The sequence below is a fragment of the Stenella coeruleoalba genome (assembly GCF_951394435.1).
Source record: "Stenella coeruleoalba genome assembly, chromosome: 8".
NCBI classification, from domain to species: Eukaryota; Metazoa; Chordata; class Mammalia; order Artiodactyla; family Delphinidae; genus Stenella; species Stenella coeruleoalba.
In genome coordinates this window covers 60497018-60519239 of record NC_137154.1, presented here as the reverse complement: position 1 = coordinate 60519239, position 22222 = coordinate 60497018, and the positions used below count along the sequence as shown (strand labels likewise).

Sequence of the window (22222 nt, the reverse complement as noted above, 5' to 3'; positions counted from 1 at the left end):
CCTGTTGCAGTTCTCTGTGGGCCAGAGTGGGCTTGCGAGTTTCTGTAGATCTGTTGATTCATTCTAAAGTAGCGCAAACATAACTAGATTGTATTAAAAAGGGCAGTTTCTTGGATTGATCCATAGAGACCAACTCTGTTTGAGTTTACATAAAAAGGAAAGTTGTTGGAGTGCATTGATTTCTGTTTCTTGAATTGGAAGCATAAAAATTCCACCCCAAAGCAAGTCCCACAGATATTTTCCGGGCCCAGACTAAAGGAGATAGAGAATAAATTTGCCAGTAAATACTAATTGAAAGAAATTTGCCAGTAAATACTTATCATGTGACTGTGCTGAAGCAACCCCCAGAATTGGACTTCAGTCATCCTACATCTTCCAAATTTTTAGCCTTTCACTGTGCAAGCTGCAAATAATTGACACCGGGCTGAGTCAGCTTTCTGATGCTCACCCTCACGGTTCAGATGAGAGTCTAATTATAAGAGTTACTCCTACATCTCCAGAGGCAGCAGCCTTGGGATTTCTTTTTAAATTATTAATCAAGAGGAAGATAAATTTGCCTGATTCAGTTCTACAGGGATCAGTTTTCCCATAGCATATTTTTATTTATTTGTGCATAAAAGTCACTTTTAATGGTTACTTACTTCTATTATTTTCTCATTTTTCCATAGGTCTAGAGGATAGAATGATCAGCTTAGTATGTGTTTCACACAACTGTCTCACTGTAGTTGCAGCACAGTCTTCATCTATAACAGTTCCATAGACCCAGGAAAGTTATCTAATTTATATAAAATTACTTCACTTGTTAAAGATGTTACCTCCCTGTACTCCCAGTCAGTGGCATTAAGAAAGTCTGGCACGAGAACACTGAGCTGTAATGATGCCCCCTCAAAATTAGTGTGCCAATATGAACTCTATGTCATTTTCTTTGCCTCTCTCAAGGGCATCTCCTCTTCTGTTCTCAGTCAGTTGCTCCAGCTAAAACCCTGGACACTTCCACTTTCTTTCTTTTTTTTTTTTTTTTTTGCGGTACGCGGGCCTCTCACCACCGCGGCCTCTCCCGCTGCGGAGCACAGGCTCCGGACGCACAGGCCCAGCGGCCATGGCTCACAGGCCCAGCCGCTCCACGGCATGCGGGATCCTCCCGGTTCGGGGCACGAACCCGCGTCCCCTGCATCGGCTGGCGGACTCTCAACCACTGTGCCACCAGGGAAGCCCTCTTTTTTATATGCCACATTGAGTTAAGCAGCCAAGCCTCTTCTTTACACCTCCCAAATGTCTGTCCCCTCTTCTCCACTCCCACTATCCTCACCATCTCTCACCTGGACCATTGAAATAGGCCCCTAAATGACCTCCAGGATTCTGATCTCTCTACTGTCACTGTCCCATCTCTTCATCAGAATGCTGCTGGCTAAGTGACAAATATAATATATCCCTTAAGCCACCCAGTGGTTCCATATTGTCGTTGTTTTAGAGTTCCCATTTCTTAGCAAACAATATTGTGCAGAGGACAGTTTAGGGTAACACTTTGTCCCTTCTTAAGTGACAATTTCAATTTCCTCTACACCCAGGGAGACCTTCACTTTCTCATAGATATTTTGCCAAAAATCAGGGGAACAATTTTATAGGAAAAAAATAGTGAAATAAGCAAAATAATTTTTTTCTGCACCGTAAAAATAACTAAACTGAGGATGAAATTGTTACCATAAATTGGTAACAATTGAAGTTCTGTTCAGCTCCTGTTTGTGTGTTTGGGGGCTGTGGGTAATTTCCCATTATGTGATTTTTCTGGTTGCATGCCATAAAATACTTATAATAAATAGAAACACACGTAGCATCTCAAGAAGTTAAAGGTAATCAGGATTGGAGACGAATCTAGCTAGGTGGTTTTAGGATTCAGAAATAGATAATTATGATGAGAAAGAAGTGGAGGATAAATAGTTCTCTCAATCCATATCTTTGGCGATTCTTCCTTTTACCTCAGTTGGAAAATGAAAATTCTTTTAGTGGGAGAGTCATGGAGGGATAGAACATATTTATCAAAGTTTCAACATTTTCAAAATGGCTAGATCACTTTTTTTGCCAGGATGAAGGAGGAATAGTCACACCAGCAGCTCCACTCCGTCAGTTATCAAACATTTCTCAGGCATCTACCGTGTGCCTCACAAATAATAAGCAAGTCTTTACAGATAATTAGTTTCATGTATGTGAAGTACTGCAAAGGAGTAATATCAGTTGCATGTGAAGGACCTATCATAGGTCACCGAGCTGTCTGAGGACATGATGTTGAAGACAGATGGGAAAGACAAGAAGCCAGATGGAGACCGATAGGAAAGGTGTTCCAGGCAGAAGGAACAGCATGGAAGAGAATGGAACTGAGGAAATCTCGAAAGCTAGAATCTGAAGAAACCAAAAGAGAGGGGACGTTAAGAAAAAGATGAGCTGGGGAGTTAAGCAGGGACCTTCTTGCCTTTATCAAGAATTGTAGACAGTATTCAAACTAGAAGCTAGAGCTAGTTGTGGAATTGCCGTCACTGTGGAAATCAATGTAGACATTAGATAGCAGTAATGAAAAGTCTTTGTGTGCAGAGACCACATTTTAATCATCACTGGTGTCTAGCACAGAGCCTCGCCATGGTTGATGCTAAGGAAATGTTTGCTGACCGAACAGTAGCATTTGAGCAGCATAGCACTTTCATGCCTATTACCTCAGTGAAGTTTCAAATCGCTGCTAGGTCTAGGTGTACTATACCTGTTGTACTATGAGCAAACCAGGGCTCAGAGCGACACATGCAGGGGTGCCCAGGGGCAGGAGCCGGAGGAACCAGGCCCTGTCATTCCCTGTCCACTATACTAGTGAGGAGGACTGATGTGATGTTGCCAGCTTTTTAACTTTATTCAATTAGGATGTTTAATCTTTTTACATAATCAATTTAAATGTTTCTGTTATGAACAGTTTTAAGCATATGCAAAATTAGAATTTTACAAAGAATGCTCATGTACTTGTCACCCATATTCAATAATGGTCAAGTTTGCCAATTTGCATCATATAGCACCTAAAATATTTTCTTTGCTGATGTATTTTAAAACAAATCCAACATTTATCTCTTTTCATCCCTACAGTATTCAGAAACTATAAAGAAAAAAGAGAGAACATGTTCTTATATTACCACAATGCTATTATCACACCCAACAGAATTTACAATAATTCTTGGTATGATCTAATACGCAGTTTATAATGACTTAAATTTTTCTTTTTCCTAATCAGGATCCAAACAAGCACTATACATTACATTTGGTGGTTATGCCTCTTAAGTATAAAAAGGACATTTTAACAACAAAAAAGTAAGAAAGAAATACTTTTAAAGACAAAAAACCCCACAGTCTATTATGTAAGTTTAGATTTATGAAGTGCTCCTACTCTCAGCCTTATTTTTCATGCAGTGACATGGCCGTGCTCTCTGCAGCCGCTCCTGGGAATCCATGCCCGAAATCGCTGCAGATTCTGCAGTATCGGAGGCAGGGCTGATTGCTGTCTCTCCTGAGCATCTCCTGCCTCCCCACAACCCTGTAAGTGCTCTTTAGACAGAGGGCAGCAAGTGAACCTGGCAGTCAGCCCCAAGTCTGGTGAACCTGCACCAACAGGAGCCATGGTTTGCAGTTGACTTCGAATCTTAAACCCAGAATCACTGTAATGACATATTGAGAAACTTTCGTTTGGGAAGTGTATCGGAGAGTGAACAAAGCCTTTTCGTTTTGATCTTACCAGCCTGCCTTATAGAATTCACTGTAGGTATGAATGTATAGCTGTATCAGAAATTGGTTATTAACTGTTACTTAGGGTGACCAAGCCAGATAGCCTGTACATGTCAGGAGCAAAAGAGGGAATAGCACTGTCGCTTGCAGGGCAAAGTGTAGTATCAGTGTAGTGAAAAAAGCTGGTTGAGGCTGGAACTAGACTTGGATTCAAATCCCAGCTCTGCTGTGTGACCTTGGGTGAATTGTCTAGCCTCTCGAAGCCTCCATTTTCTCTTAGTGTTCTTCCTGTTGTGCTTCTATTTATCTAGGAATGGTGGGTTATCCTCCAAGATAATATGTATATGTATTTCTCAAGATGCTATTAAAGGATAAATCTGATAGGAATGTTGTGGAAGCAAGACAGATATTTGTACTCCTTATGTCATATCCAGGGGGTCTGCCAACCTGCCTACCTCTAGAGCCAGACTGCTTTATCTTCTTTCTCTGCCCTGGTCTATAATTAGGCAAGAATATCATCCTTTTCACTGGGCAAGATCTAACTGATTATTACTGCAGAAGAACACAGGAAGCTTGAACATTATTATGTTAGCTTCTAGCTCCATGATTTTAATACAAAAGAAGGAACAGGACAAATCCAGCAAAGATTTAACATTTGTATTTGCCAAGGAAGCCTTTCTTATCTGGTTGGATGTAGTCTTAAGCATTTTGCCTTAAATTAGAAGGCACAGCTCCTTGATCCTTCTTCTGATGTACCATTAGCTATGAATCACATCAATTAAACTACAGCCTGTGCATCCCAGCTCTGAGCCTTTCACCCAACCTGCCAGCAAAACCTTCAGGGAGAATTGCCATTGTCAGCTAGGCCCTAATGATACCAGAAGTTTCCATTTTCCCCTCAGAGTTTCACATCTCCTCTCTTAAGCATGATGCCCTATGTGGCTTTATTTCCATGGCCAAGACAGAAATCAAATTTCACAGCTTTGGGGACAAATTTCAGATACTGAGGAAATACTCCAGGCAGAATGGAAATTTTTAAAAGGCTATATTGTTATGAATTGTTATCATCACTTTATATGGTATTCAGTTTATCAAACATCTTTATATCTGTTTCTTCATTTGATCCTACAACAACCTTGTGATATAAGCAGGGTGTGAACATTATCCCCATTTTATAAATTAGGAATATAAAGCTTCAAGAGACCTTAGTCTTTTTTCTTTTCCATTTACAAATGCTATCACATTTAATTTTCAAGCAATCTGATGAGGCTGGTGGTGTTTTTCTGTTGTACATATGAGAAAACCAGGTATTTTCTGGGTTGAATAACTTGCACAAAATCCACCCTGTGAAACTTAAGATTTAAAGTTGAAACCTGTTTATTTCAGAGCTTTAAAAAGAAAAAAATTACACCAGGCTACTCCCAGTTGCCTGAAGACACAGGCTTTGCCAAATTCAAAAAGTTTCTGTGCTGACTCCACTTTGCAATAATCCTGATAATCAAAGAAAATCTGCCTTTATGAATCCATAAAACAAAGCTGGCATGAAGCCAAATTGAAATTTGATGTATCTGATTTTCAGAGTTACACACATATTGTACGAAATAGCTGGTTGGGGATTCAGACTGTTGTTTGTCTATAAAACTTACTTCATCTCACACGTTAAAGAATTCCTGAGCATTTCCTGAAACCTCTTTAAAGGGTCTCCAGCCAGGATGTGCAAAAACTTGTTCTAGTCAAAACAAATGACCCCAATTCTACTGAGAAAGAGAGAGAGAAACAACATGTCTTAATTCAGTATATTATTAAAAATTATTCTAAAAGATCTGATCTACATTGTAGTAGATTTAGCAAACAAAAGGATCATTTTTTTCCCCAGAAGTCTTTATTTAGCTTGCCCAATTTAGCAAACATTTATATTAGCATTTACTAATTGTTAACTATGTGTCACACTCTGTTCCAAACATTGGGGATACAGAAAAAGCATGACAATGTCTTGCCTTCATGGCATCTATAACTAAGTTCTTAATGCTCAGTGCTGGAGATCTCTTACTTTGTGGAGTTCAGAAAAGATAACAGACTCACCCTATTGTCTAGGTTTCCCAGTTATAGTTGGATTCTAGGGAATTTAGTTTTGAATCTGTTTATCTCTTTCTCTTCGTCTCTCTGTCTCCGTCTCTCTCTGTGTGTCGCACACAGCGCACGCGTGCACACACACACGTACACACACACAGTAGTTTGGATAAGAAGTAAGCCAAACATCTGTAAATCTTCGGTAGTGGAAAATTCCATGTCACCACTTTAACACAGAAGCAGGATGGCAACCTGAGAGATAAGTCAGGAGTTGGGGTAAAAGGCTAATTAAATCCTTAGGCAGAATTGTGGAGATCCACAGGCTGAAAATCCTTCCAGTAGCCAGAGGTTAGCTCTCTTGATGGCAGTTGGGCATGCCAATACACATATGGGAGGGAAGCTAGTCTTCTATAGCAGTCTATAAAAACAGCAGCCCTTCCCAGCATGACTACCTGAAAAACAGCCGGAGTCTGAAAGCTCTAAAGCTGTCTCTAAAGTTTGATGTAACATGGTGGGGCCTCTTTTTTTTTTTTTTAATTTATTTATTTTATTTTATTTATTTTTTTGGCTGCGTTGGGTCTTCGTTGCTGCGCACGGGCTTTCTCTAATTGCGGCAAGTGCGGGCTACTCTTCACTGTGGTGCGCAGGCTTCTCATAAAGGTGGCTTCTCTTGTTGCAGAGCACGGGCTCTAGCCATGCACGCTTCGGTAGTTGTGGCACACGGGCTCAGTAGTTGTGGCTTATGGGCCCTAGAGTGCAGGCTCAGTAGTTGTGGCGCACGGGCTTAGTTGCTCCGCGGCATGTGGGTCTTCCCAGACCAGGGCTTGAACTTGTGTCCCCTGCATTGGCAGGCGGATTCTTAACTACTGCGCCAGCAGGGAAGTCTGCATGGTGGGGCCTCTTCTGTGCCTGTCTGACTCTGAAGTTTCAGGGCAAAGAAAAAAGAAGAGGTGGTGAAATGGTAACTTTTGATTCTTTTCTGAGCTCCAAGTAAATAGAATTATTTTTGTATCATTCATTATACAAAAGAATTTTGACACAGTATTGCTTCTTGGGCTTGAGACATAACCAGTATTCTATGGCCATCCTCCTATACATGCCTATTTGGTTAAGAGTCTAGTGGAGAATAACATGTCTCATATTTTTCTGAAGAATGTACTTTTCAGTATGGTCTCACAGTTTTTAATTTTTAAAGTACAATTGTCTATAATCTTTTGCAAAAACAAAGAGTAGTGGAGAAAGAGCAGTAATATATATGTTTGGAATTTTCTAGTTTTAAGCACTTTTATTTATCATATTACATTGATTATAAGGCTAACATTTTCCCCCTTTTACACCCATACATGTCAGCTTGTGAAATCTGAGTGAGTCTTGAGTCCACCCTCTCCAAAAACAGGACTATTATTATTATTATTTTTTTTTGCCGTACACGAGCCTGTCACTGTTGTGGCCTCTCCCACCGCAGAGCACAGGCTCCGGACGCGCAGGCTCAGCGGCCATGGCTCATGGGCCCAGCTGCTCTGCGGCATGTGGGATCTTCCTGGACCAGGGCATGAACCCGTGTCCCCTGCATCGGCAGGCGGACTCCCATCCACTGCGCCACCAGGGAAGCCCAGGACTATTATTAATTGGCACTGCTTTTTGAAATCAATACTGCTTAAAAAGATGAAAATGAAGTACATTGTATTAGATATTCAGAACAACTTTGTATAGGTGCAGAAAAGATTTCCCCATTTTACAAAGGAGTAAACAGCATCTCTGAGAGGTTGAGGAATTTTCCCAACATCACTCAGTGCCAAGACTCAAATCCAGAACATTGATTCCAGGGTACGGCTTTGAGACCCTAGTTGCTCTTCTCACTCTACCAGTAACTGTACAGTCTTTCACAAAGATTTAACCTGCCTCAGTTTCTCCATTGTAACATGTATTTGACTGTATTGGCTTCTTCGAAGGTATCTCATTACTGTTTAGAAAGTGCTTGATTCACATATAGGAGCGGAAATCTAAGTGGCAGATGCTCTTTTTATACTCACCCCAAAGAACCAGAAAATTAAAGGCTATGTACGAGCCTGTGTATGAGCTCCTTAAGGCAAAGAACTGCCCAGTGGATTCAGTATCCCTAGCAATTAGCATTGTGCCTGGCATGTAATAAACCCTGAAGAAATGTTTGCTGAATAAATGAAGGAAGGTATTTCCCCCAAAGAAATGGCAACATTTACAATTGCTCACCTGTATCTCATTGCTGGAACAGTGAGCAGGTGCTATGCTAATAATAGGTATAAACTATTCTACCTGGCCCTGGTGACAACAGCGGTCATGTCCAGGTAAACAATATTGTGATTCCAATAGACTGCACACCATTGATATTTGCCCCAACCCTATTGGAAGGTTCCCCAAAGCTCAGGCTTCCTTAGCTTATAAGCCACCAAGGGCTTCTAGCTCAGGTTTGTATAGTAAAAGCATCACTTCTTGGGTGAGCAGCAGGTGATCTCTTCAGACTGCTTCCCCTGGAGTGTGGAAGTGGATAACTTGGCAGGAAAGCAGCCTGTTCTGCTTGGATGTACAGAATCCTGCTTACAGCCCAGTGATTTACCAGTTGTTGTTAAAGCTGCACACATATCCGTAATGAGCAAATAGGAATAGGATGCTACTGTCCCCATTAGTGTGACTAAGGACTGGATATGCATTTGTCTTAAGAGGGGCCATCACAGTAACAACAGAAACAACTATCTTACATTTACAAAATGCTTCATGTCAAATCTCATTTTGATTCTCACACCACTTTGTGAGAGGAATCTCACAATTTACAGATGAGCAAACTGAAGCTCAGAAACTTTCCACGGCCGTGTTGGTAGTAAACGACAGGATTAAGGTTTAAAGCTGGCCTCCCAGCCTAAAGTTCCCTGTCCTACTCTGCTCACTGCTTCCTCTGGTAGCTGACAATCATGAGACAGTTGGATGAGGTCACAACTGTGGAGGGTATGCCACTCACCAGCTCACTTCGAGGATGACATGCCCATGGCTTCATGCTGTAGTCTAACGCAGTGAGCTTATTATTTTCTTCTCTCAGGCACAAGGCTGGCATCCGAGCCTTGAAGGTGTGAGCAGTTGTTCAGCTTTAATCTATGCAGATTAATCCTATTGCATTAAACAACCCCAGTCTCCTCACAGGAGGCAGTGCCTCCTTTCCTGTGTGGATGATGGGGTGAATTTGCTTCTGGGTCTCCTTGTTCACACTTGACAAATTGTGTAGGAAGCAGGTATATGGCAGAGACCCCTCTCATGTGTAGCACATGGCATTCACACCCTTGCCCTTGCTCCATCCAAGTGTCCATCAGTAGCTAAAGCCTTGAGATGATACCGATGGATGAGGTTACTAATATTCCTGAAAAAGGCAGCAGCTTTGGTATTGGGCATCATTCTCCTGACCTCCAGATCACTGTGGATTTGTGAGAGGTCCCTGAGGAGCCATTTAGTGGTTACCCAGTAGGTGAGTAGTTCCACACTGGTGCCAGGTGTCCCCAAGTACGGCCATCATTGCTCTTTGGCCTGGTAGAGACATCAGTTCATAACAGGCAGAGTAAGGCTGTATTAGAGGGTACTGGGAGCAGACACAGCTTTCCATTTTACCTGGTACAGAAAGGGGTTATGACTTCTGCAAGCAGTGAACAAGAATAGGTGTTGAATTACATGTGAAAATTAACAGGAGGAATTGTCAGTAATTACCAAGAGCCAACCCTTTAGGTCCATCAGCTCTCTGTTGTAACCTTCCCAGCATGTCTTGAAGTAGGTACAGTTATAATTCCTGTCCTACTTATGAGGAAATTGAGCCCAACTTTCACAGTAATGCACAGCTAATAAATGGCAGAGCCAGGATTCTGACCATATCTACATAATCCAAATTTTCTACCCTGTCTACTATCATTACTCATCATGTCTAAGTGAAAGCAAATGATATAATTCTAATATGAATATGTCTAGTCAGGAACAACTAGATTTCGATACCCAAGAATGTGACATTTAAAAAAATATGGCTTATCATTTATAGAGGGGAAAAACGAACTAACCAGAGGTAATATTTCTTTTTTTTTCCAGTGGGTTTGTACTTTTAAAAATTGAAGTATAGTTGATTTACAGTGTTGGGTTAATTTCTGCTGTACAGCAAACTGATTCAGTTATACATATATGCATTCTTTTTTTATATTCTTTTCCATTATGGTTTAGCGCAAGATATTGAATATAGTTCCCCATGCTGTATGTTAGTACCTTGTTGTTTATCCCTTCTATCCCTATATAAAAGCTTATGTCTGCTAACCTCAACCTCCCACCCCATTCCTCCCCTAACCTTCTCCCCCTTGGCAACCACAAGTCTGTTCTCTGTCTGTGAGTCAGTTTCTGTTTCATTTGTGTTATATTTTAGATTCCACATATAAGTGATATATGGTATTTGTCTTTCTCTTTCTGACTTACTTAGTATGATAATCTCTAGTTGCATCCATGTTGCTGCAAACGGCATTATTTCATTCTTTTTATGGCTGAGTAGTATTCCATTGTATATATGTACCACATCTTCTTTATCCATTCATCTGTTGATGGACATTTAGGTTGTTTCCATGTCTTGGCTATTGTGAATAGTGCTGCTATGAACATACAGGTGCATGTATCTTTTTGAATTAGAGTTTTGTCCAGATATATGCCCAGGAGTGGGATTGCTGGATCATATGGCAATCCTTTTTCTAATTAATTAATTAATTAACTTATTTATTTATTTTTGGCTGTGCTAGGTCTTCGTTGCTGTGCATGGGCTTTCTTTAGTTGCAGTGAGCGGGGGCTACTCTTTGTTGTGGTGTGTGGGCTTCTCACTGCAGTGGCTTCTCTTGTGGAGCACAGGCTCTAGGCACGCGGGCTTCAGTATTTGCGGTGTGCAGGCTCAGTAGTTGTGGCTTGCGGGCTCTAGAGTGCAGGCTCAGTAGTTGTGGTGCACGGGCTTAGTTGCTTCACAGCATGTGGGATCTTCCTGGACCAGAGCTCGAACCCTTGTCCCCTGCATTGGCAGGCGGATTCTTAACCACTGCGCCACGAGGGAAGTCCCGGCAATTCTATTTTTAATTTTTTTGAGGAACCTCCATACTGTTTTCCATAGTGACTTAAGGTCCTGCTTCTTTAATGCAGTTTCCCACCTCAGCATTATCCTGCTTAATTTCCTTGTCAGTGTCCCATTCAAGAAGTAAACTCCTTTAGGTTCTTTTTCGAAACTATATGCCATGCACCTAGTACAATCCCATGTGTAGGGAAGGAGGAATGATAGATCTTGAGGTTGGAGAAACAGAGATGAGTGAGGCATACCCACTCTCTAAGGAGTTTATGGGACAATAAAGGAGAGGACCAGCATGTACATAATACAGTAGGTGAAAGGAAGGAGAGTGAGATTTTAGGAGGGAGGGGTAGAGAATTGAGGAGACCTTAGGTTCTAAGGGAAGATTGTGGTGTTTTAATAGGTACTAAGATGTGATGGAGACAGACTGACCTCACAGAGATCCAGGGTTGAATGCTAGCTCCATGTCCAAGGAGCTCTGTTACCTAGAAGCTTTGTGACTTTGGTGAAGTTAGTTAACCTCTCTGAACCTGTTTCCTCATCTCTAAAATAATATGCTTACCTCAGAGCTTTGTTAGGAGAAATAACATAATTTTTAAGTATGCAGCACAGAAAGTAGTCTATTGCAGGTGCACAGTTCAGTAAACATGAATTTTCCTTTAGAATATATAAAGATTGAGCACTTTAAAATCTCATTAGAATGTTCTCCTGAGTGTTAGGATTTTATTGGAAAATATCCCAAAGGGGAGGGCATGGATGTGAATGAAACATTTGGGGAAAGAAGAGGGAATTAAGATTAAATGGACGTGGTAGTGTTAGATTTTTAACTTGTTGAAAATGTAGTTTTCAATACTATTGTAAAGCATAAAGAAGACATACTTCACAATTTATGTATCTACTTTCTTGTTTATTTCTAGAGCATTTCTAACTTTAAACTTGTTTAACTATGAGAGGCTGGAGACATAGCCCCTCTCCTCTCTGTCTCTGTCTCTCTCTCACACATGCATACACACACACCATTTATATTTGTAAACTCAGATCTTATTGTTTTTGCTTTGATGAAATTACTTGTAAAACTTTATTTTTCAAAAAGGAGCAAAGAGGGATAAACACTTTTGAATACAGGATTTGTGTTTAACATGATTGTCAAAGTGGAGAAGTTGAGAACAAGATGGATTCCAGTTAAGACAAATACAATACAGTACAATACAACACACAATATAATACCTCCCCATCCACAGTGGAGAATGTAAACACCATAGAATACGATGCAGAATAAACATTTCAAAAGGATGGTAGAAAACATTTTGGGGATCTAATGAGCCATACAGTAAGGAGAACACAGGAAGAGCCTAATAAAGTGCTGATGGCATACAAGTTAAGTATCAGAGAACTGTTTCCAAAATGTATGACATGGCTGAGATGGGGAGAGCATAGAGACTGCCAAGAGAATAGTAAAAACAACAGTGGGATTTGGGAGTGGCCATAATTAGACAGGAGTAAAGCCTTGAAATTAGGCAGAATAATTAGCCTTGAAACCAAAGTCCTAGAGGAGAAGCATCTTGTCTTTCTACATTTAAAAAAAAGCCTTAATATTGAAAACAGGCAATTTCAGTCCTACAGGCATTTTAGAACTGAATTCATTTCAGTTCCTCTCACTTCCTCGTTCATTATTTATTCATTCATTCATTCATTCAGAAAATGTTTATTGAGCACCTGTTATTAAATGCCTCCTGCATACCAGACACTAGGTTAGGAACAGGGAAAGGCTTGCTGAACTCAATCTAATGGGGAAGGTGAGCAACGGCGCAAATGACTGCAGTTTGGTGTGATGAGTACAGTAAAGTAGCAAAGTGTCGGTATGTAGTCGAGGACTGGCACTGAGTTAGGTGTTTCGGTGGGCGGGGGGAGATGGTTGGAGGTGGGAGTTCAGGTTTTTGTCATGATAATAAAGTCATCAAATGGTAGAGGGGTTGTCCTGGGAACAGATGGCAGATTGAGTGATTCTTAGGGGCGATGCATGGTGTTTAGCTAGTGACAGTGTGGAGCATGGCTCAGAAGGAACAGAGAGTTCCAGCTCTGTGTTCCAGGCTAGATTATTTTCTCCAAAAAATGCTGATGGGGGCTGTGTGACTCTGTGCAAAGCTTTGATACTCATGCTGTGGTGCTGTACAGACCTGCCATGGATGTGCTCACGTACACCAAGATCCCTGTCTGACACCAAAGGCTGTCATATGGGAATTGTTAAATAAATTATAGTCTAAACTGTGGAATGTAATTAAGGGTATTAAGAAACATGATACTTATTATTTGAGAGAGGGTAGGAAAAGATCCAAGTTACACTGTTAAAAAGGGAGGAAAAAACATGAGCATAATATATAATTAAGATCTCATATGTGTGTGGGAGTATGTATATATTCAAATGAATTGAGAAATGTCTGCGGAAGTCCAGCACCCGCCAGCTATGTACCTATAGGCTACGCTATAGGGAAGGACAGCAGAGAGAGAGTAGAAGGGGGAATGGGGACCTCTCATTTTTTGTTCTGTGTTTTTCTGTATGGTTCACATTTTTACAACATCCATGGACTTCGTTTTGTAATTTAAATAAGAAATGAAATAATGCTTATGAAGCCCTGAGCACAGCATCTGCCATGTGGCTGGCAGTAATATTAATTGGATATTAATAGGATGGCAAGAAAATATGACTTGCTCAGAATGATTTAAATCTGCATATAGCATCATATTTATGGCTGTAAATAAGTGTTTTCTCTCTCTGCTAAAATGAAATGAAATAAATATCTTAAATTATGGTTAATAGATTTTAGGTTAAATAGGTATTCGGCTTATTTAAACATTTAGGATTTAATTATTCAAAGAGAAGTTGTGAACAGGAAGTCTTCCAAATCTAGGTAATATCAGACTTCGCCTAAACACCAGAAATTTCCTGTCAGTTAGGGTTGTCTGTAGAGCACTAAACTTTAAAAATATTTAACATTCAGAATTCATTGTTGTCTATCATTGAAAACTAAGGTCAAATCATTTTCTTTATGAAATTCCACGCCACAACAGCCAACAGATATTCAGTAAATTGAATTTAAATTTAATGGAACTTTTTATTATAAAAAATTTGAAGTACACTGTAAGTAGATCATCTTGTATTATATTCATTTAGTCATTCCTGTTTTTGTGAAAAGTTACGGATAAATTGAATTGAAAATCACATTGTTTTCTGAAATGTACTGAGGACCTCTGTGAAAATTCTTCATGCTTTAAATTCTCCGAAAGCAAGACACAGTTGTGCCAGGGAGGTGACAGACCAAGTTGGGATCAAGAACATGGAAACTTCAAAAGCCATTTCCTTTTCTATGCTCATTGTTTTACGGAGTGTCTTAAAACCTATTTTTCTTTCTTTCTTTTTATTGGATTGATATGGTGAAAAAATTTTTCCTGTGATGAAATAGCATCTTTTAATAATTATATTTCCTTGATTTTTTTAGACCCATATGTTTTTTCTTTGAATATTTCTAAAATAGATTTACTATTTTCGAACCCTGATCTCCTGAGAAGCTGATTTAAATATATTGTATGTATTAGAATTGATGAAGTTTGGCATGTGATGTTTTATATTAAAGCTATAAGGCAAAGTTGAGGTATGATCCCAAGTAATCAGCTTCTAGGAGCCCCCCAGGGGGGGAAAAACTTAGCAAAATTAAATGGCGTTTTTTTGTTTGTTTGTTTTGTTTTTTTTGTGGTACGCGGGCCTCTCACCACTGCGGCCTCTCCCGTCGCAGAGCACAGGCTCCGGACGCGCAGGCCCAGTGGCCATGGCCCACGGGCCCAGCCGCTCCGTGGCATGTGGGATCCCCCCGGACCGGGGCACGAACCCATGTCCCTCGCATCGGCAGGCGGACTCCCAACCACTGCGCCACCAGGGAAGCCCTAAATGGCGTTTTTTACACAGTTCATCACCAAACACTTGATACTCTGGTCTATCTGGCTGGGGGTAACTAGAGACTCACCTCAGCCCCTATACTATTGGTAATCCTATGAACTTTTGGGGTTTTTTACCCTCTCATTTCTAAATTAATCCTATTATTTAGAGATAATTATAGATTCACATGCAGTTGTAAGAAGCAATACAGGGAAATCCTATGTACTTTTACTCTGTTTTTCCCAGTGGTAACATTTTAGAAATCTGTAGCATGCTATGACAAGCAGGATGTTGACATAGATATAATCCATCAAATTTATTCCAGTTTTCCCAGCTTTACTTGTAATCATGTGTGTGTGTGTGTGTGTGTGTGTGTGTGTAGTGAGTTCTGTGTCATTTTGTCACATGTGCAAGTACCTGTATCCACGACCACAGTCAAGACAGGAAAGATTTCCATCACCAACAAGGATACCTTGTATAGCCCATTTATAAAAACACCCACCTCCTCCCCATGGACTTTTCACATATTGGGGATTTGGTGGTGGTATGTTTTTGAGTTACGTTTTGGGAAGTAACTGGTTTGTTCTTTCCCTCTGGTGAATGTCTTCAAATAAATAATATGAAAGTAAACCTTCTGTGTTCCTCCATTCTTGCATTGTGCATCTCCCCGTGGCTTGGCAAAGGGACCAACAGCAGGGACGAAGGGTTGCCTTGAGTGTGCAGTATTTCTAACTTGCTGAAGGCACAGAACCAAATTTGCCACCTCCGTTTCCATTCCCAGATTACGCTCGATTTGAGGCCAAAATCCATGACCTACGAGAGCAGATGATGAACCACAGCATGAGCTCCGGGTCCGGGTCCCTGCGAACCAATCAGAAACGCTCTCTCTATGTCAGGTAGGCAACAGTGTATTTCTTACTGTGATCTGTACTTGTGAGCCATCAGCTTGGGGAGACAAAGGCGATGCCTTATAGCAACGGGACACGTGTTCTTGACTAACCTACACTTGTCAATACACCACTGTAAGACCTTAAGTTTAACCATTTTGAAGAAATTTTTGAAATGTTATTAATTATGTTAAATTAGTTAAAGGCCCCTGCTTTTAACAAGTTCTTTGACCATGTTGTGATCCAGGGTAAAGTTCTTAGCATAGGTTGTAGTAAAAATAATAAGAAATATTTTCAGTTCTGATACATCTTAAATTGAATATGTGGGCCAAAGCCCTGGACATTGGCTTACCATCAGTATGGGAAGAAAATATTCTCATATTGCTTCCTGGCCTGCTTGACATCTATGCATTAACTTTGGTGTATTGATTGGAAATCAGAAGTACTCTCTCAAAGAGCTATGTGGTTTTTTTCTTAAAGTCTTGGTAGAATGACTTTCTTCTGTGGCATCTCATTACCAGTTGATTCTCAAACCACAAAAGTTACTTGTTCCTTGCCTGTCAAAACTCATTAATTTACCAGAAAAAAAGATGATTGATTGAACTTGAAATGCCCTGTGGTCTTTCATCCCCATAGTTAACTCTTGAGTAAGATCCATCATCACTCAACTATAACATTCACCTCTTAGCATAAGCCTTCTATATTCTTCCCAAAATGTACTTCATCAGTGCTGACTCCACTTGAAAAAAACCCCAGAAAACTGTACACTTGCAAACTGTAAAAACTCAGTGAATTTGAAGTATCCAGTTGTTTCTTAAAAATAATTCATCATATTTCTTTAAGGATTTTATGTCATATTAAAGGATTAATTCCTAGTTTTTCATAAAATCTAGGAAAATCTTCCTAATTCCAATTGGAAACTATTCTTCATTCCACTATCATTCAATTAAAAAGAATGATGACTTACAATAATAATAATGTAAGTATTAACAGCCAGAGGGGGAGAGTGATGTCCAGTTAATGGTGCAGATGAATCCAGGTATCAGTGGAGGAACCATGCCCATCCTCGCTGTATTCTCTCTCCCTCAGGATCTGGTCTGATTCCCACCTAGGGCCATATCCTCCTGATCTGAAATTTCACTGTCTTTTCTTGACATGAGGTGCATGTTATAGACATTAATTGATGTACTTGGATTGACTTGTCCTGTTGGTTCCTCTTTGGCTATAAAGTTATCTTTTGTGTGTATTAGGTAGGCACAGCAGGGCCAAGAAGGGAGCAGGATTCCAGAAGGCGGCAGGTTCTCGAAGGCCTTGATTTGCTGGCCTCTCTGACAAGCATAGAGTCCCTTCTTATTCCAGGGAGTTCCAGTACCTCAGAAGTCCTGAGATTTAAAATAAAAAAAACCCAGAATATCAATGTCCCAAATTTGTTCAACTGCGTTTTGGAAGATTATTTTGATACATTTCTGTGTAATCTGTGAAAGGAACTGTTGAGGACCACCCTAGAACATGTCTTGTAGTGACATCACAAATATGATGGAAAGTAGCTGTTTCTGTTCTCCTTACTTGTGTTGTATTGCTATTCTTTGTGATATAAAATATTTTCTAATCTTGAAATGTTTTAGTCTTGGGTAGCAAATTAGGAAAAGCCAATTAGGTTAGTAGGTTAGAGATAAATCAGCTAATAAAAATGGAATGGTTATATAGAATAAAACTGGAAGGAAACATTACCATATTGTTGGTATCTTGTTAAAAAATAGAATGCATAAACATGTCAATGTACTAGAAGGAGTTTGCCAAAAATATACTGGTAATAGCTTACTCCTGTTAATTAAGTTGTGGAGGATTAGGAAAATTAAATGAAGTGCTATGATGCTATTATGTAAGACTAATAGACTTATTTGAAATAATAGTGTTACTCAGAATCAGACCTTTATTCTCTAAAATGGTAAATAAAACTATAACATACAAGAGATGAAGACTTAAGGTAATAAAGAATGTTACCTTGTTAACATTCTAATAGTTGGAGGTCATATTGAAAGGAGGAACTACTTTTAAATGAGACTCAAAAATAGCTGACACTAAATGGGAAATTTCCCAAATTATTTCTTCACAAGATACGAAAAGTGTGTTGTAGAGGGCTGACCTCAGTATCTAAATGACTTTTAGAGGCATAGAATTGGAAAAAGATATGAACCATGAATAGAGTAAAATCGGAGGGAAAGAACTTACAAGATCCCCTGGCCTTGTTCTCATGCAATGTGATAAATTAATTTAAATTAATTAATAAAATGAAATGAAATGGCAAGGCCTAAAGGGGATTCTTACTAAAAATGATTAAGTATGTTTGTTTGTTTGTTTGTTTTACACCAGTTTTAGCTATAGGATTTTCATAGATATGCTTGTTTCATCCAGATCGCTTGAATAGAACTAGTGCCAGTTGATTGTGCTTATTTTAGAAAGTCAACTAGTTGCTGTCTCAGAATAAATCAGTAACAGAATTTCTCTGATTATATAAACATCAGATGATGAGCATGTCTCCTTAATCTGAGAATGACACCCTGGAGTATTATTCTCTTTATTCTGCTCAGCTTTATGTAATTCTAGGGCTGGAACCTTAGCTATCACCAGGCCCACTGTTTAATTTGCAGAAGGGGAAACTGAGGCCCCAGGAGGGAAGGGATTTGCCCGGGACCCCACAGCCATTTGGTGGCAGAGTTAGATGTCCTGCCTCCTAGTGCCACCTCACTCCACCTGCTCAGGGGACAGCTTGTGCGTCTCAGCTGTTGAACGCACTTTGGCCATGAATCCCAGTGTGCTTCCATCAGCACAGTGGCCGACTCTTGGATTAAGGAGTAGATTAGCTGAGAGGAGAAATTCAAACAGAAACCTCTTTGGGGTTTTTACACAGGATAAACTGTACTATAGGGATTTCATAGGGGATTTCTTTAGTACTATTCGTATTTTTCCATGAAGCCGAAACCTAAACCAGAAAGCAAGCAGCTTCTTGTTCTGTAATAAACAATTTAGCTGACTTAGTAGAACATTTGTTTTCACCACAAAACCACCCTTCCCCTTGGAGTCACCTCCTCTTCCCTATATGCACAACACATACACACGCACACACTCTCTCACACCTCACACTCCCAGCATTAGCCCTGCGCTGACCATGTCCAAGATAGTGCATCTCCTCAGGATATTGCAGAAGTTGGCCTCATTCCCCTACTAGAAATGGTCCTCCCTGGTGGTGGCGATTTATTTGCCCGACAGTGTGGAAGAGAGAGGGAGGGAACTAGCACATCTGAGCCAGGCGGTGTTGTAAACTTGAGCCAGCCTTCTCTATTTTCCAATCTAGTTGTAATCATTTTCCTTCTTTTAATCTTTTTTGTAAGGTGCTTGAAGTGCTTTGGTAGTGCCATGCAAATGGAGTTGATTGTCGCTAATGATAATACTGTACGTGTTGTATGCCAGTGATTTGCATCTATTTGATTTAATGGGCTATGCGTATTGTGTATTTCCTGCATTGTGAAACATGTAGTTGTAGAACCTTAAAAGTAAATAAAATATTAAAAATTTGAATAAAGTATTTTTCAAAATGCTCCACAAGTACATTATCAGTTCTTCAGCCATAGATTCACTTGGGCTCCTGAACCACTGGAATACGGGGTTTCGGGTTTCATTGCATGTACTTTGGGGCTCTCCATATGGGCAGGTTGAGGTCTCCCTAGCTCTAAAATATGCACTCCCCGTCTTCTTGTCAGTTGTTAAATGCATCCCTATAGCAGAACAAGGCTTTTCCTGCTACTAATAGGAATGCACCTTTATATCTAAAAGCTATGAAGAAAGGTCAGAGATACAGGGGATTAAATTCACACAGAAGTGCAAATGGCTAAGGAGAGATCCTTTCTTCTGATAAAAGAGAGCAAGAGCACCCAGGACACTGGGAGAATGGAGAGGGGAAGAAAGAAAAGCAGGTAAGTCCACCAATGGGGAGTGAAAGGTCACAGGAAAGAATATAAAAGAGAAACTTGGCCCATGTTCGTTTGTTAATAAAAGGTACCGATTTTGAGAGTTCAAGTGAATAAGCTTTCTGTTGTGAATTTAGGTTTTGTTTGTTTGTTTGTTTGCTTCATATTTGGAGCATTTTGTGAATTTATGTTTAGTCAGTTACTATAATTTATTTATGCATTCATCAAGCATTTTTTGAGTGTATATTCTGTGCCAGGACCTATAATGGACATTGAGGACCCAGCAGTAGAAGTCATGTTTCCTGTCCCCAAGGAACTCACATCTAGTGGGGGGGACAGCTGAGGGGAAGACAATCACAATGCAGTGTGGTGTGAAAAGTTACCTCTAGAGAGGCCGAGAATCTTTACTGCTGCCTTATATAAGGATATCTGAATTGATTCTTGAAGATTTTGTATGAGTTAATCCAGAGGCCTTCAAACCTTTTTACTCAAAGTAAGAAATACATTATTCATCATGGCCCAGTAAATACATACGCACATAAAGCTGAAAGAAGAATTTCATCAAAGTGTACCTTTAATGTACAGTAAACTTTGCTATTTTCCGTTCTATTTGTCTTCCTCTTTTTTTAAAAAAAGTGAAGGTCACAACTCATTAACTTGGTTTAATAACTCACTAATGGGTTGTGATCTACAGCTTGCAGATGGAGTAAACAAGGAGGAGCATTCCAGGCAGATGACACAGTACATAGGCAGGAGAACACATCTTCACTACGTTACAGTTAGCATCTCTGGAATCCCCAGACCCTTGGTGTCCTAGCCAGCTTGGAAGGCGGTTCTCCCTGGCATAGATGAGGAAGTAGAAATGGAGGGAAACGTTTGTCAGGCATCTTCTGTGGGTCACCCATTATGTTAGTGTTTGCCATATATATTTCCCCGTATGATTCTCGCAACACCTCGAAGAATCAGGGGATATTTCCTCTATTTTACAGGTGAAGAAAGTGAGACTCGGAGAAGGTAAATATTTGCCCCCAAGCTCACAGAATGGGACTGGACGTGAGCCAGACATTCAGGTCCTGTGTGTGAGGCAGTAGAGAACAATGCTTATTTAAGAGCACGGTTGCTGCATTGTGCCAGACAGACAAACATTTGAATCTTGGTTCTGCCACTTACTAGCTCAGTGATCTTGGACAGGTCAGTCTCTCTGTCCTTAGCGTCTTTATCCGTGAAATTAGTAACAAGATACCACAAAGTGGTTGTGAGGATAAAGTAAAATGGTGAATTTAAATACCTGGCACATGCGAAGCAATTGATTAATGTCAGTGGTGTTTATCATTTATTAGAAAGGCAGCCTGTCCCCTGCAGGACAGAGAGACTGTAGAATTGTTTGTGAACGGAGACACTTTTCTCAGCAGCGGTGAGTCTCCCTGTGCCTTGGCTTTCCTTCATCAAGGGAAGGAGGATAGACTTCCTGGAGACCTTTTATGTTTTCAGTCCTCTAGACCCCATGAAAGCCAACGGGAAAGGCCAGGATTCTATGGCTCCAGAGTGCCCAGCTGTGCCAACTCATCAGGCATTTCTCATCCCCCACAAGGGTCTGTCCAGAGACAGAATCTAAAAAGAATTCAGTTGGAGACACAGCTAAGAAGAAAGGGTTGCTTTGCTTACACCTGGCCCTTCCAGTTCCTCATGGGTGTTATCAGCGTCCCTATCCTCACAATTTCTTCCATTTTTCCTCTGCATTCTTCAGTTACTCTAAGCCCTCTGCTCATGGTTTTCTGTTCTGAATTTGAAGGATTTTCTTCTTTTTACAGTGGTTCGAAGTCCACATTTTAAACTGGTAACTCAAACTTTCTACTTTCCTTGACAGTTTTTGCTTCAAAGGCTATATAATATAACAAATGCTGAGGTCTGCCTCCTGCCCCATTGTTTAACATAATGTTTTTACACATAGATTCATTAGGGCATCGATTCTTTCATTCAACAAACATGGTTTCACGTACTTAACTACAATATACCAGTCTGCCGTAGATGCTAAGGATACAGAGATGAGTAAGAGCACAGACCTCTTTCCCTCAGGATTCTCATTGTACATATCTGCAGGCAATTCAAGTAGTATGTAGATCATTATTGTAACTGTCCTTTTATGATACCTCATGTGTTATATGCCTTGCAGTTATTAACCTATTTTAATCTTTACATTATGCCTATAAGGCTTCCTACAATGAAATCTACCCAGAAGACCACTGGTATTTAAAACTCAGCTATGAAAATAGTGATCACTCTGGTCTTTATTAAAGCTTCATGGGAAAGCTCCTTGAAATGGCAATACCATCAATACTGGACCTGCAAATCCCAGTTAATGTCTTAATTTTACTATATCCTTAGTGCCTTATGCCACAGTGCTTGGCATAAGAAAGTCTCCTTAGTAAATATTTGTTGGATGAATTAATTCCTAGACTCTCTTTCCTATACAAATGTGAAAGAAAAAAATTAGAAGATAAGCCAGGACCTTTGAGCA

The 22222-nt window shown here is 40.1% G+C and overlaps 1 protein-coding gene across 23 annotated transcripts in view; it reads left to right on the top strand.

Moving 5' to 3' along the window:
• DLG2 (discs large MAGUK scaffold protein 2) overlaps positions 1-22222 on the top strand; it is a 2041348-nt gene that overhangs the window by 1880004 nt on the left and 139122 nt on the right. For all 23 annotated transcript variants that reach the window (XM_079928919.1, XM_079928924.1, XM_079928927.1 and 20 more), the window contains one exon: positions 15631-15745. In XM_079928919.1, coding sequence (XP_079785045.1) covers positions 15631-15745 — 115 coding nt within the window. The remainder of the gene's footprint in view (positions 1-15630; positions 15746-22222) is intronic.